Genomic DNA, 16,818 nt, shown 5'->3' on the forward strand with positions numbered 1-16,818 from the left:
TTCCCTGTCTGCCAGCAGCCCTGCTCACGCCGCTACCGTCACTCCCACGCACTGACGGCGCAGAGTGATTGAGGCCAGCACCAGCAGCAGGTGCAAGCAGGGCCAGCACTGGCAGCAGATGCAAGCCTAGGCAGGACTGCAGTACACCGGAGCAAAGAATTTTCAGTAACCACCAGAGGCTCACCCTGATGACAGTGTCTGGCGCCTCACCTTGGTCTGGTCCCTCGCTCACCTGTTCCACCATCCTGCTGCTGCTGACGCCTGTCATGCTCTATACACACCCCCTGGTGGTCAGCGCACATCATAGCAAACTGTTGTTCGGTTGTTCCGGTTGTTTCGCTGCCATTCAGTATATTTGCATATTAGCCTCTTATTATATAGAATTGTACAATGATGATGGGCTGTATAATTCAGTACTATTAGCTCCTAAAATGTCTTGAGACATAAATATAGACACCCTAACATTTTAAATGTACCCTAAAAAACTGGCCCCAGAATTCCTGGGATTCTTGAGTTTGGGGGAAGTTAAATATCTTTTTTTATTCCCTGCCAAAGTAAGGAAAATGTTATTGATTGGAAAGTATTACTTTCATCCAACTTGTTTCCCACTCATTTTCACTCATTCACACAGCATGCGGATCAGTAGAGCCAACACAGTGTTGGTTACTGGGGATTAGGTTACTGATTTTATACTTATGCTATAACTATACATTTCCCAAAGAAGCTAGACCTGGATTCAAGCATTTATATTTGAGACTTAGAGCATAAAAATTAGATTAAAGTTTGGAAACTCCCCAGCATTTGGAAGAAGTGAGTATGGTGAGGTTCAGGCAAAGAAAGTTAAGAATAAAGTCATGGGGGGGGGGACATCTGTAATACTTTCAAAAATAAAAATAAAATTTAAAAAAAAATTAAAAGTCATTGCTCCAGGGTAATGCATCCTTGAAAAGTTGTGCATGTTATAAATGCTGACTCCAACGCATCTACCTAGTCAGCCTCTACTACTTTAAGCATCTTGTTTCCTTTCAATTTAACACCTATCATTAGGCCAGGAAAACTTAATCACTCATCAAGGGTAAAAATATTTTGAAGTTTTCTCCCAAAACACTGAATTCTATGATTCACCCATGTCTTCTGTCTGAGGCATAGAACAACTTATTTCACAGCATGGCGACGCCACCCTAGTACTTTAGGGGGTACATGGATGAACATCCATATTCACACACAATAAATTAACCCTTCCAAACTATACAGTTCAATGATTTTTAGTACATTCAGAGTTTTACAACCATGACCACAGTGTAATTTCAGAGTATTTCCATCACTCTTAAAAAGAAATCCTGTACTCATTAACAGTCACTTCCCTTTCTACACCCTCCTCCCTGCCCCCTGCCAGACCCTGGTAACCAGTAATCTACCTTCTGTCAATGTAGATTTGACTATCTTAGATATTTCATGTAAAGGGACTCATACAACAAATGGTCCTTAGTGAATGTCTTTTTTTAACTTAGTGTAACACTTTCAAGACCCATTCATTTGTAGCATGTAACAGTACTTTATTGTTTTTAACTGCTGTATAATATTCTGCTGTAGAGCTTTCATAAATTTGGCTGATTTGAATGTTGCTGCCATGAACTTCCAGATGAACTCTCCTAGTGTTTCTGCTAGTATTTTGAGAACATTTACTTTGCACTATTCATGCATTTTCAAACTCTTAAGAGGTATAGTCACCTCATATTTACTCTGTTGAGAGGCCAACCAGAGTTATAGCTCCCCCCTTTTAATTTTCTTAAACACAATTAGGTGGCCTTCTTCTGTGCTCCATGCACAGGTTTTGTTTGGACATGTTTTCATTTCTCTTGGGTATGTACCTAGGAGAGGGATGGCTGGGTCTTTGGTAACTCTATGTTTCACATCTTAAGAAAGTGTGAATCTGTTTTCCAAAGTGTCTGTACCATTTTACACCCCACAAGCAGCGTATCTTTTAAGTTGTTTATCAGGTAGGATTTACAAATATTTTCTCTTATTCTGTCAGTTGTCTTTTTACTTTCTTGATAGTATCTTTTGAAGCACAAAGTTTTTAGTTTTGATGAAGTCCAATTTACCTATTTTTGTCGTTGCTTTGCTCTTGATGGGTAATAAACCATTGCCTAACTCAAGGTCACAAAGGTTTAAACTTGTTTTTTACTAAGATCTTTGTAGCTTTAGCTTTTACATTCAGGGCTCCGATTTATTTTGAGTTGATATTTTCATATAGTGCAAGGTTTGGATTCAAATTCATTAAGCTAAGGGTAAGTTTCATTTAAAGTAAATTTACTTTAAGAAATTGCCAATTTAAAGAAAAAAACTGAATGCTAAACTATAAGCATCTATGAAATATGGCATTTTTCCCTCAGGCTTTCTAGAAACATCAATCTATGTTCCATATTACTGAGGAAATTTACACTTAAATTTTTACGATTGTTTATTTTAATTTTAATTTATAGACATTAAGGATGGAATACAGGAGTGGTATAAAGGTTGACACCCATATACTAGTACCTGTATGAGCCAAGCACTATGTGAATGTAAAAATTTATTTTAAAATAAATGCCCTGGTGTTTTCAAGGTTAAGAAAACATGTATGCAAATGTGCCCATTGGGCACCATTTTCCTGAATTCTTAGTTATGAAATACAGGGAAGTACTTTAGTTTTGATAAGATTAAGCTTAGTGTAAAAATTCTTCATATAAGGTTAAAATTAAAAACACATCAGTATATTTTTTCCTTTTTTAATTTAAAATATTTAATGCTGATGCTTTTCTACATGGCTCCCGTTTTCCCCCTTTGCCCACCTCCACCCACCTCTACATCCCCCTTCCTTGGCCTTCACCACACTATTGTACTTGTCCATGGGGAATGCATATATGTTCTTTAGCTAATCCTTTCACTTTCTTTACCCAGTATCTTTTAACAGAGGGATCACCAAGAAAGTTTTGACCTGGAGTCAGTTCAGTCACATCAAGTTATCTAGCTGTCAGCCTGCCCCGACAATCTTAGAAGCCTCTATTAAGACTTTATTTTAGTAATAAGAAAATTATGAGTTCCTTAATCCCTGAAAATATGACTTCCATATGTTTTTCACTTCTAGAACCTATAGAAACAACTTCTTCATGAGGGCTAGAATTACCAGGAGGGCCAATAACAGGGACTAAAACATTTTTATTGGCTATAGACAGTTTATGGAGTTTTATTGGCTGAGTGTGTAGGAAATACTTAATAACTCTTTGATCAACACTCCTAGAGTTTCTGCTAGTATTTTGAGAACAATTACTGGGCACTGTTCATGGATTTTCAAACTCTTAAGAGGCATACTCACCTCCCATTTACTCTGTTGAATGATCAATCAGCTTTGTAGCTCCGCCTTTTAATTTCCTTGAACACAATTAGGTGGGCTTCTTTTGTGCTTCAAAAGCACTTTTCCCATTACACTCAAAGGAACTAAGTACTTTTCTTCTCTCTCAGAAAATTAGAATCTCAATAACAGTCTCTCCCTCATTTATAAACATAATCCTAACACAGACACTGGTAATGGAAATAAAAGAATACAACGTGTTGAATGGAGGAAAACGAAAAGAACACCTGCAAGTATTTCTCTAAAAGAAAAAAAGGAGACATTTAAAGGCTCTTCAGACTGTACCAAATCCTGTCTGACACTGTTCTGAACTTGTAATTTCCTCTGTGCATTCATGTTAGAGCCATGTGTCCCACACAGCCTAGACAGCGATCATGTAAAATGACACCAATGACCCCCCATTGATTAGGGTATTTTTAATTGAGCTGGTAGGACATGACTATTGCAGAGTCATTTCAAGGTCTTCTAGGAGTGATAGGTTCAATAATGAACCTGTGGATACTGACTTCGCAGACATAAGTGTGTCTATTAAGCATACCTTTGATTACTGTAATAACCTTACAAGGGGAAATTCAGAATACAGGTAGTAGCTGTGTGCCAGAGTGTAACCTCAGTCAGTATTGTGAGTTTCTCATGAAGTCTAGTATTTGTATATCCTCATCTATAGACAGAAAAGTAACTATAAGCACATGTTCTCATTTAAACAAAGACTTGATTCTTAGTAATTTTTAAAATGATTACCTTCTTGTATTTTTCTCCACATTACAATAATGCTCATGGTCTTTGTAAACATTTGCAAAGTATAATAAAGGATGAAGAGAAAATAGATTCTTATATACCTATAATGTCAAGATAAGGAAGGCCATCCACAAATGACAATTGATCAGAAAAAAAAATAATTTCAAAGATCGATAGATTTGGATTTAATTATTCTAATTCCAATAGGGAAAATCTATCATGATGAATATTAAGACAAATGACACATTTGTGAAAAAGCATTGCAACATATTTCCAGGCAAAGGGTTAATAATACAGTTTTGCTATAAATCAGTAAGGCAAAGAGGAATATCCTGCTAGAATAGGGATAACAGCATGAACAAACAGTTCACACTATAAAAGATACGTGAATGCCAGTAAATAAGAAGAGGTACTTAGCATAAATAGTAATTTTTAAAACACAAATTAAAACAATTTTCAGTAGACTGTTAAAGATGGAAAAAAAGTATCAAGATGTAATCATTGTTAGCTCATATGGTTTTTATGGGGCTATAAACTAGTAAAGACTCTTTACAGAGCATCTAGCAGTATGTGTCACAAGTTAGATATGAGCACCCTTAAACCCTGCAGTTCCAAACTTGGGAATGTATCCCAAGTATATCATCAGCCAAGTACCTGAAAGTAAACAATATATTAAAAAAGATGTTCACTGAAGCATTGTTTATAACAGTAAATGAAGAGGGCTGTGAAACAAAATATGGTGAATTCATATACTAGAATACTGCAGAATCAATGAAAAGAATAATTATATCCTTGTGTTTATTAACATTTCATCTATATAAGTGGGCAAGTAACAAAGGAATATGTGTAGTTTGATCCTAGTTGTAAAATATTATTTGTGTGTGTGTTTATGTAGAGAAATGTTCATAAAGCAAATATTTCAATTAATTATTTAGAGAACTCAAGAAATGGAATAATTTGAATTAGTCATTGACAGTAGGATGATTGAGTTATCTTGATATGAAACTTGGTGGTAGACATTACAATTCATTCTAAAACATTTCTTGCATTAAATGTTGTCTTCTTAGGGTTATGTAAATACTTCTGATTTGCCAGATTCCAAAAGATTTATAAAATCCCCTATGGAAAATTTTGGTAGTGGAGAGAAAAGATAGCTGAGTAAAGTGGGAAGGAGAGAAAAAGGTAAAGAGAAGGTAAATGCTATTTGAGAACAAAGGTAAAAAACAATTGCCTAATTAATTAGAGCAAGCCAGCAATTAAAATGCAAAGAAATGGTTAATAATTTCATGGGAATACTTAACTATTTTCTATACAATTTTTGTAAAATTAAGAGTGCTTCAGACTCCTTGAGTTCCTTTTCCATACCTGTTTGGAATTATGCTAACAATGTCAATGATAGTGTTATGTCATGATGATATCATTAACCTACCTAATCTTACTGAATAGACACAACTCTCAAGATTAATTTTTTTATTGAAAGTTGAGGTCATAAAGATGACAACTAGGTCTTCAGGTATAATGTTGGATTATTTTGATGGATGGATAGTAAAAAATTTTAGAAGACATTTTCTTACTTTCAAAGAGAAGCACACACATGAAAAGGCATATTTAAGACAGCTTACCTAGATGCACTAGTTATTTCTTATAAAATAAACATCAGACCTCCTCCACACTTTCAATTATACAGAGCTTTCTATCCCTGTGTTTCTGAAGGGATAGAATATTATCGATCGTTATGCATTATGGAATAGAGTTAACTTGTTTATCTAGAGTAATGGAAAATAAAGAAATTTAACTAAAATAGCAAGGTAAATAGGAAAATTAAATAATATTTACTCTTGAAATATTTCGAGAGTCTTCAGCAAACACAAAGTCACATCTCTATTCAGATATTTACAGATAAATTATCCATTTACTTCAGACTCCTGCAGTTATTTGTAGCAAATTGACAGGAAAATTTCTCTCTACTTTCAACTCCTACAACACTTTATAATTTTAATAAGAAAAAGAGGAACAGCTAAGAATTTTTTCACTGCAATTTTTCGTGTCATATTTAAAATAAGTTTTAATGATGTCAGTCATCACAAAAACATGTGAATTCTTTCTTGTACATGTCACATGGCACAGTCTGTGGATTTTTAAATTTATTTTTAAATATTTTTATTGATTTCAGAGAGGAAGGGAGAGGAAGAGAGATGGAAACATCAATGATGAGAGAGAATCATTGATTGGCTGCCTCCTGCAGGACCCCTACTGGGGATCGAGCCTGCAACCTAGGCATGTGCACTTGACCAGAATCGAGCCTGGGACTCTTCAGTCCGCAGGCTGATGCTCTACCCACTGAGCCAAACCAGCGAGGGCGGTTTGTGGACTTAATGGTGATCACCACACAAATGCTTTACGGGGAGCAGACATTGCCATCATCCTCATTGAGTGGACCCTAAACTGTGGCTCAGAGAAAACAAGCTGCCTAGTTTGCAAAACTAGTTAAATGCGGGAGCAAAAAGAAATAATTTCTTAAACTGATTTGTCCTTAAATTATGCTTCCATAACAGAGTGAATTAAGGAAAATGTAAAATTAAAATGCATGCATTTAGAATATAGTCAGTCATACACACACACACAAACCATATATACATACATTTAAATACAGGGGTGGGCAAAAGTAGGTTTACAGTTCATATGGAAAATACTACACTAATAAATAATACAGGAATAAACACTGTGTTATTCATATCATAACTGTAAACCTACTTTTCCACTCTCTATAGAAATATGTCTTGCTTGGCAAGTAGCAAAGAAGGTAAAATATATATATATACATATATATATAATTGTTCTGGTGCCTATAAGAGATTAAATTATTCGGTCTTTCATTTTCAAGCTATTGATTTTATTTTTCAAGTACTCACAGCTTGTTATATGCTGCCCTGAGGACTTAACATAGTATTAATCATTTATTCCTATAACAACATTTTTAAAGAGAATTGTACTATTATCTTCATCCAACAGATGAAAATACTAGAAGGGTTAAGAAAACTTAATGAGGTCACATTGCGTTTAGCTGGCAGAGCCCAAACTCAAAAGTCAGATGGGCCTGGTCTGTGTGACTCAGTGGTTGATTGCCTACCTATGAACCACAGGAGGTCAAGGTTCAATTCCAGTCAGGGCACATGCCTGGGTTATGGGCTCAATCCCCACTAGGTGGTGTGTAAGAGACAGCTGATCAATGATTCTCATCATTGATGTTTCTATACCTCTCTCCCTCTCTCTTGTCTCTCTGAAGTAAAAAAATAAAATAAAAGTCAGACGGAAGGACACAATTGCTACTGTCTATCTCCCAGTGCCAAAACCCTTAGTGTAGGTGCATGGATTTTCCAGAAACTGCAAAGGGAGCATTGTTTGTGTTTGTCATTATTAAGGAATTGTTGGGCCTTCTTTTTGGGGACAGGGGCTATGGGGCTGGGTGAAAAAAAATGAAGGGATTAAGAAGTACAAATTGGTAGTTACAGAATAGTCGCAGGGTTGTGAAGTTCAGCATAGGGAATGTAGTCAATAATATTATAATAACTATTTGTGGTGCCATGTGGGTACTAGAATTATCGGAGGGAACATTTTGTAAATTATATAAATGTCTAATCACTATGCTGTACACCTGAAACTAATATAAAACAATATTGAATATCAAGCGTAGTTGAAATTTTTTTAAAAGAAAAAAAAGATATGCTTGGTTTTAACTTAGGTTCTAATGTACCAGAATCCCCTTTGGTGCCATCTGAATGTGTCCAAACTCCATGTAAGGAGGCAGGCACCACAACAAAATAGGAAAAAACAACACTACTCATCCATAAAGACTCACTGTCCAGGGAGAACTTAGTCAATGTAACAAACTGGCCTCATTATTCTTCTAAATCTTGGCCACAGCAATATTGAAATTTACCTAGAAGCACTGCCCCCCACCCCTGAAAGTTAAAGGGGCATAGAATACCTTGCACTCTCTCTGTGGGATTTTAAACAGGAAGGGACCTATGACTTCTAACTGCCTTCCGTGTGCCCACCACTACCCCTGTGGCCTGTGGACTCTCATGCATGGAAGGGTAATGGCTGAGCTTGTGATGTTGCGGGGTTTTAGGTGGTTATATGTCAAAGAAGGTGGGGGTGGAGGGGTGGGGATGGAGGGCTTTGTAGTGTTTGATACATGAGTGACAAGCTATCTATATTTAAGAATTTTTAAGTTTGACAAATACTAGATGATGAGGAGGAAGCTAATTAGTTTTCCAAGGACTTGTTTTTTAACTGTTATATACTTCATGCACTTTTACTTTCAGTAAGAATGATTGTACAAATGATGGTTAAATTTGATGGTTTAGTTTCCATTCTTTTCTGGGAAGGCAATTGAGTGGTGCCATTAGGCCATATTTCCTTCCTATCTTAATTTCCATTTGGGTTATTTTATATTTTAATGAAGTGTCTAAAATATGAGATGACTTAGTAGATAGATGCTGATTTATTTCAGTTTATGCCGCCAGCTGAACCACTCGCACTATTTTTATAGAAACTCAGTCAAATTGGATATGCTGTGTAACACAATTGGGATATGGAGAGGGCTTAGACTTTACAATCAGATGTATTTGGAGTCAATTGTCCCTTTTTCCCCCTTTTGATAAAACTGGGCTAATTATCTCCTGAAACCTCAGAGTTCTCATTTGCAAATTGGATAGAAAAACATAGCTACTTCTCAGTGTCACTATGCAAATTAAATGGAGAAAAATAAGGGACAGCTAGGATGGTGCTTGATGTGTGTTTACTGATTAGAACTTATTATAGTTATAGTTACTATTTTTATAAAGAACTGAACCATTCAGAACCTAAATTTCTTCAAATGTGGGTCCTATAAAATACACGGAGGTTAATCAACATCAGGGAAATGTCATGCCCTCAGCTCTGTAGCAGACATTTTCAGAGCACTCCGTCCCTTGCCTGTCCCCCAGAGGTTGCCTGTGCGGAGTTCCTATGTCCTGAGAATATGATCTGGTCTTGGATATGCAAGGGCATTGGCGTCCCGGGAGACTCTTCACCAATGACAGATCGGAGTAAACAGATCAATATTCTAGCTTCCAGGCTCCGTGGGGACATTCTGAGGTGTGTTTTTTATACTGTCCTGGAGTGGCCCTGATTGGATTGAGCCTAAGTTACCCAAAGTGGCAACCGCTCACCAACACGCTACTCATCGGCTTTCTTTCCTCCTTGTCTCACTTTTCCACTCCCTCCTTGTACATCCTGTGATTGCCTCTGAAATAACCTTCTAGTCCCCAGATCTCAGCCTCTGGAGCCTCAAGACAAGCATTCTATACGCCAAGTACATGTACTGCAGCCCAGAAATCTTGCTTAAATAATGCAACTTCTTGAAATGGACAGCATTTGTCCAGCTTGAAAATGTCTTTTCCTGGGACATCTCTGCATCCTGGGACTAACTTAGTTGTTCCCAGAAGTCTGAGCATTAAATTCCAATTCCATTTTTCTGTGTTTTGTTTTTTTGTTGTTGTTGTTTTCTGAGTATCACCCTGCCTGAATTCCTCCAGCACCATTTCCTGTCTATTCCCTTCTTTTCTAGCTTTTGGAACTACATTAAACTACACCTTGACCTCATTCCTAGAGGGAGGAAACCTCGAGTACTTAAATTTTTAATTCACAACTAGAAAGCTGTTTAGAGACGCTCCTTATATTTTATTTATCCTTTTTCTGTGGCCAACCCCAGGCATAACAAAATTATTAGTTTGCCTTTACATTTGTTATACTCGTAAATGTTTCCCCCTTTTAGCTCAATCAATTCATGCATGCTACTGTTAGATTGAATAGTTAATTTTTCTTCTCCACCAGTTTCTTTACTTGTACACTGAGGCTCCCTGTGGAATGGAGACTGAATATACAAATTCATTACTACTTCATCTGAAACAAATATGAAAGATCGGGTTCTGATAATACCATTGTGAGATCTGAAGGAAAATACTTTACCAGCTCTTATTTTCCTAGTATTTTCCCATAGTTGCATGTGTTTGCCATAGTCAGACTGTTCTTCATTCACTCCTTCCATCAAAAGAAATAGCTGAAGAACATTCAAGCCTCCCACCACATCTGTCATTTACAGAAAAAATAAAATAAAATGAAAGCCTAAACAGCATCCTCCAAGTCTTCTCCTTTGTAGGAGAATGTTCATGGCACCATATTTTGGTGTCACAGTTGGTGCAAATGAAGAGTTTTATCTTTTAAAATCTTGCTAGCTGTGTGAGATGCCTAAGCTACTGCTATATACTGGAGGAGAAAATGGTATTCCTCATCACAATCATAAAAAAAAGAGAAACTTTTAAAGTGTTGATTCCAAGGGAATTTGCTAATCTGTATTTTATTTTTATTTTTTGAGTGGCAATTGTTAAATTCAGGCTCTTAATGGAGAATCTTCCTGGACATAAGTTTTTAGCTTTCCTTTACGATACAATTTGAATAAAACTATTTTAAAAAGTCTGCTCAGCTTTCAAAGAGGCAGCTTTATCCCTGCAAAGCTGGAGCATATGAACGTCACTTAAGTATAACAAGGAACCGTTGCTTTTATTTCTGACTATTGTAGTGACTATGGGAGACTTTCATATACCTGATCCTTTATGCATGATGGATTAAAGTCATATCCATATAACTAACTTGGATTGAGAAGATTGCATTGAGTGCTGGGAATAAAATTAACCCAACATACAAGTTGTTCAATAAGCCTAAATCCAGTAAAGATCTATTTCATGGGGATGAAAGATAAGTAAGGCATATTTTCTGCATCAAAAAATGAAATCTAGAAGTTTTAAAAAGACCTTTTATTTTTTGTATATCTGATATATTAAGGAGCCCTAGCTGTTTTTTCTCAGTGGTTAGAGCATTAGCCCTCCGATTGAAGGATCATGGGTTCCATTCAAAGTCAAGAGTGTATACCTTGGTTGCAGGCTTGATCACCGGTGCCAGATCCCCCGTGCCAGTCAGGGGTGCATGTGGGAGGCAACCAATCAATGTGTCTCTCACATCAATGTTTCTCTGTCTCCCCCACTCCCTTCTACTCTCTCTAAAAAGGACTTGGATGCATGCATATAAGCCTAACCAATGGACACAGACACCAGGGAGGTGAGGGCAAGAGTGGGGGAGTGGAGAGGGGGGATAAGGACACATATGTAATACCTTAATCAATAAAGAAAAATAAATAAATAAATAAATAAATAAATAAATAAATAAATAAATAAATAAATTGTAAAATAAATAAATTGTAAAAAAGAAAATAAATAAATAAAATCAATGGAAAAATCCTCAGGTGAGGATTAACAACAGTAACAACAAAAGTCATATTAAGGAATGAAGGTTGATACTGGCCTTTAACTCTTAAAACTTATCCGTTAGCTTGTGTTCATTCCATCCATGAATCTATACTATTTTGAATGTCATATTATAATTACAGCCACACAGGCTGTAGCGGAGTCCTTGTGTCTTTGTGTGGCAGAGTCTGTTTTCTTCAGTGGCCTATTACCTCCACCTGGGGATCATTAACTTGAGCACCTTGACTTTCTTTGCAACAGACATGACGTAACTTAATCACAAATCCTGGTGCTTGAGAGAAAGTGAGCTTATTTATTAGTCAGAGTCTCTATTTTGTAACTCTTGTGGGAGTAGAGATTATCTAGGACAGCGTTTCTCAGCCTGTGGGTCGCGACCCCTTTGGGAGTCGAACGACCCTTTCACAGGAGTCGCCTAAGACCAACGGAAAACACATATATAATTACATATTGTTTTTGTGATTAATCACTATGCTTTAATTATGTTCAATTTGTAACAATGAAAATACATCCTGCATATCAGATATTTACATTATGATTCATAACAGTAGCAAAATTACAGTTATGAAGTAGCCACGGAAATAATTTTATGGTTGGGGATCACCACAACATGAGGAACTGTATCAAAGGGTCTAGGCATTAGGAAGGTTGAGAACCACTGATCTAGGACTTAACTTTTAAAAGTGCAGTTAAACTAGAGCTTCCAGGGTTCCTCACTGGTCTGATAAATTCCAGCAGTGGAGACATATTCAGGATAGTCTACAGGGATAGCAAGTTTTGCATGACAGCTTAGTGAAAATTGCAATGTCAAGTTCTCCTCACCTCTTCTTTTTTTTCTGAGATATATTGTTTAGTGTTTTCCAACAGAGAAGTTGAACAGAGTTATGCAAATAGTTTGTTTTCTTTATTAAAATATCCAGGAATTTATATCAATTGCAGGAACCAAGAAATGTACTTAAGTCTAGTAGTAACCTGCGTAAGTAAACCCTCTGAAAACTGATCAGGAGGTTCCATCAATAAGAAATGCTCAGATATAAAATCTCTTAAAAGAACAGGTTTGGGGAGGAGGTGGTTTTCATCCAAATTGTCTGTAGGTTTTTGTTGTTACTTTTTAAATTCTGTTTGTTTGATTTTTAAGTGCACTCACTCATATCCCCACCTGAGAGTGATGTACCCTCAAAACAACCATTTCTTTGGAATCTCTTTCCATTAAGTTTCTTCCCCCATAAGGTCCTCCCAAAACGTGGTGCCTTTGCTGTTAATCCTCCTAGATAATCCCCTCCTGCCTCCTCTCTGAGGATTCCCCTGCTGAAAACAATTGAGTGCAACTTCTGTTACTTGAAAGAACAAGTATCTTTTCCAGTAGACCTGCTCATCTATCCATATGCTCAATAATGAGGAATAGGGTTTGAAGCCATCACGTCAGCTTGGGTTGCTGTGTTCAAAATGAAAAAACTGAGAAGTACAGGTAAAAAGAAAAGTGAAGTCATTTCTGCAGGGAAAGAATTCTAATATTGCCAAATCAGGTGCTGTTAAAAAAGAAATAAATGAAGAAAATGTGTAATTTTAAAGGAAAATAAAATGATTAGTGGTGGAAGAGAAAAACAATATAGTTTAAAAGTTAGTATGATCCATCACCAAAGAAGTACATTAGTAAGGAACTTGCTATGGTATACTTTAAAGGATTTCTCTGTTTACTTCCAGAACTACATAATTTAAAAAATTGTTTAAATCTAATTGTTTCTTCATTTCATACTCAATAATATTTTATTATCTGTTGTATAAATATTAACCATCTCAGATTCAGAGAGACTTACATATTGAATCCTCAAATACCTATTTCTCAGATTCAATCATCATCATAATCATTTTGGTAGCTTGCTTTTTTTTTTTTTTTTACCAATTCCAGACATCACTTTTAAACACTTCATTAAAATTTTTTCATTACATAAACCCAAAAGTTTTTAAAAATATATATAAACAACCATTAGTGGGAAATTTTTCTAGAGATGACATAAAGTATTGGTCACCTTTCTTACAAATTCCTGGTAACTGTACCTAACAATATTGTTCGGGACAGAAGAATTCCAGAAGCCCTTTTCCAGAATTATTTTTTATTCTGGTCACCTTCTCTGGGTTTCTGTACTTGCCTTGAGTTCCTATAGCTCAAGGACAACTCAAGTGAACTCCCTGACACCCACACCTAGTCCCTGCAGTTCTGAAAGGTGGAACTCTTTAATCAATTAACTACTTAATAGGTGGGTAAGAGTGTTTTGAATGGACATGAGAATAAGGTAGTAGAGTTGTATAGACTGGACAGAAAATGCTTGGGAAAGGAAAAAACTAGGGAGTGAATCATGTGGCTCTCCAAAGTTTAAAGTCCATTCATTCACCAAAATGTTCCCATTAAATGTTATAGAAGTGAAGATACTGATTGAGTCTGTAATCAATTATTTAAAGGTTGTGATTTATAATTACAAGTTTTAGGTGGTTTCTGAGAATTCTTTGTCTCTTCCAAGTATACAAAAAAAACTTTTTTTAAGTACTGGTCAACTATATTTTCTCTTCTAACCTGCCTCAATGGTGTTCAAATACTGTGATGCAATTAGTCATTTCACAGAGCAGCTGATGTCATTTATTTTTTATTTTTTTAATCCTCACCCAAGGATATTTTTTCCATTGATTTCTAGAGAGAGTGGAATGAATGGAGGGAGGAATGGTAGCGATAGAGAGAAACATTGATGTGAGAGAGACACATTGATTGGTTGCCTCCCACATGCCTTACTAGGGCTGAGGAACCTGCAACCGAGGTACATGCCCTTGACCAGCAATCGAACCCTTATCTCCGTGGTCCCTGGGCCAATGCTGTAATCACTGAGTCAAACTGGCCAGAGCTTGTGTGTGTGTGTGTATGTGTGTGTGTGTGTGTGTGTGTGTGTGTGATTCTTTAATTAGCCTTCAAAACATCCCTTCTTCTTGAGCATTCTTTTCTAATCTTTCATTAATGCTAGAATGCTAAAAATGTCCCCTCGTTGCTATTATTGTTTATTTATCTAATAAGTTTTTCACTGTATTCCTCTCCTTTTCTAGGTCATGCAAATTGATGGTGTGTGTGTGTGTGTGTGTGTGTGTGTGTGTGTGTGTGTGTGATAGCATTTGATCTTTCTAGATGGCCTGATATACTTGATAAAGTTTCAACTGGTTAGTCAAGTTGAAGTTTCAGTTATAATTGGAAACAGCTGTAAATGGGATTTTTCTCTCTTGTAACTTACCTGAAAATGTTCCTCTTCAGACAGCCAAGTCAAGAAGAAAGTTTTATTAACTAAGGAGAGAAAGGCACCAAATAGCACAGCTAGAAAGATTTTGTTTTCTTTTTCTCTTTTTTTTAAGTTCACTTTTTCTTTGTACGGGTGCTGTATGTAAAAACCTCAGAAGGCAGATCAGATTAACCAGCCTAAGTAATCCAGTCCTGTTGGCCTAGCATTTGACTAAATAAATGAGAATTCAAGTTAATTCTTTCCTCAGAAGCTGGCTGCCAATTTGCCAAGTGATTGATTTGATGCTAATTTTCTTCCTGGACCTCTCATTTCCTTCAAGGCCTGTCCTATGAAAGGAAAATAAATTTAGCAAAGCTCACTGAATCAGGTCTTATTTCGAATTCAGAAGGTTTGGAAAATTCCTTCTCCCAACAGGACTATATCTTTAAGGAATCCTCATTTAGGATGTTCCAAAGAATGCAACTTGCTCTGAAAAGACTATAGAATAGTGGTTCTCAACATTGGCTGCACATTAGAATCACCTGGGAATCTTTTTTAAATCCTGATTTCTGGGCCTCGTCCTCCAGAGGTTGAGAACCACTGCTATAGAAGTTTCCTACGTCCAAATGCCAGTTCGCTCTATTTCTGAGAGTTAGGCTTTTTAAGCGTCCACAAATAAGTGCTATCATATAGCATCTGTTTTTCATTTAGCATAATGCACTGAGGGCAATAGGCCTTGGGCCAGAAATTCTTTCTCCACAACCTTTGGACATGTTAGTTACTTCTCTGGGCTCTACTGGGAGTGGAGGGACTTCTACTCATACTATTTTTGTAATAAGAACAAAAGTCAACTTTGCTTTGAAGGCATTCTAGCTCACATTTTTTTGGAAACTATGTTACCATGTTGGAACTTCCAGTTATAAACTAACTTTTTTCAACATTTATGATCCAGGACCCCAAATTACGGGAACTTTTGGATGTGGGGAACATCGGACGTCTGGAACATCGCATGATAACAGTGGTGTATGGGCCTGACTTAGTGAACATCTCCTATTTGAACCTCGTGGCTTTCCAAGAAGAAGTGGCCAAGGTATGATGCATAGAAACTTTGAAGCTGTCACCTTGATCCGAATTCTTATGTTACTGTACCGTTCCTATGAAAGACTTTGAGTTTCTGTCATATTTAAGGTGTTAAAATTCCATCTAAAAATAATTCAGGTGCCCAGTAGAAGTATAATCAAACACTTTAAAGTAGTGGCATCTACTTAGGATCATGGATATTTTTCATAAGGCATTTGATACAATACATTTGCAAAAGAAAATATAGGTAAAACCACACTCCATTAATTAAGCTACAGAGTATGTTTTGCCTTCCCTGGCTGTGCTATTCTATAGGGTATTTTCCCCCACTAAAATTGCTCAGCCAGAAGGTTAAAATATTCAAACATCATTTTATTCTGAAAACGTATTACCCATCTCTTTAATTCTCAGTATTGTCTCATAACATCACATCTTTAATCCCCAGGGCCAGTGTACATGATGCCTTGCGTAGTGCCAGCTACGGGTAAACAAGGAGAGCAGTTTCTCTCATTATGTAGAACTCCCAAGAGAAACCTGATCTTTTCTGAAAGTCAAATTTCTCCAGAAGAAATTGTTTAGAAAGAGAGTCTGGCTCATTAATTCATTCAACACACATTTATTATATGCCTTCCCTGTGCCAGCCACAATTCCAGAGTTAGGGATACACCATTTTAAAATACCGAAAGCCAGAATTCTGGAGGAAACGCACGGATAAGCACACAGAAGTAAATGTAACATGGGTCAGATGGAGATCTCTGTGAGAGAATAACACAGGAATGGAAGGAGAAAAAGGGCGGGGAGAAGGAAATTACTTCTTCATGGGATGCTCTGAGAAGGTAAAAAGCTGAAAGAAATTGCTCAATTACAACAATTTCATAGATTTATGAGAAATCTTGGGTCAATCAAATTTTTTTCATCGGAACCAGGACTCAAGAATATTATTCCTAAGTATTATTTCAGGTTTGAATGCTTTCTTTCTTACGTA

At 36.5% G+C, this 16,818-nt stretch overlaps 1 protein-coding gene across 4 annotated transcripts in view; it reads left to right on the forward strand.

The window, feature by feature from the left end:
* The window catches only part of PLCB1 (phospholipase C beta 1), a 628,875-nt gene that overhangs the window by 408,496 nt on the left and 203,561 nt on the right, over window positions 1-16,818 (forward strand). For all 4 annotated transcript variants that reach the window (XM_036322262.1, XM_036322263.1, XM_036322264.1 and 1 more), the window contains exon 4: window positions 15,706-15,843. In XM_036322262.1, coding sequence (XP_036178155.1) covers window positions 15,706-15,843 — 138 coding nt within the window. The remainder of the gene's footprint in view (window positions 1-15,705; window positions 15,844-16,818) is intronic.

This window comes from Myotis myotis, unplaced genomic scaffold, assembly GCF_014108235.1.
Source record: "Myotis myotis isolate mMyoMyo1 unplaced genomic scaffold, mMyoMyo1.p scaffold_m19_p_9, whole genome shotgun sequence".
NCBI lineage: Eukaryota > Metazoa > Chordata > Mammalia > Chiroptera > Vespertilionidae > Myotis > Myotis myotis.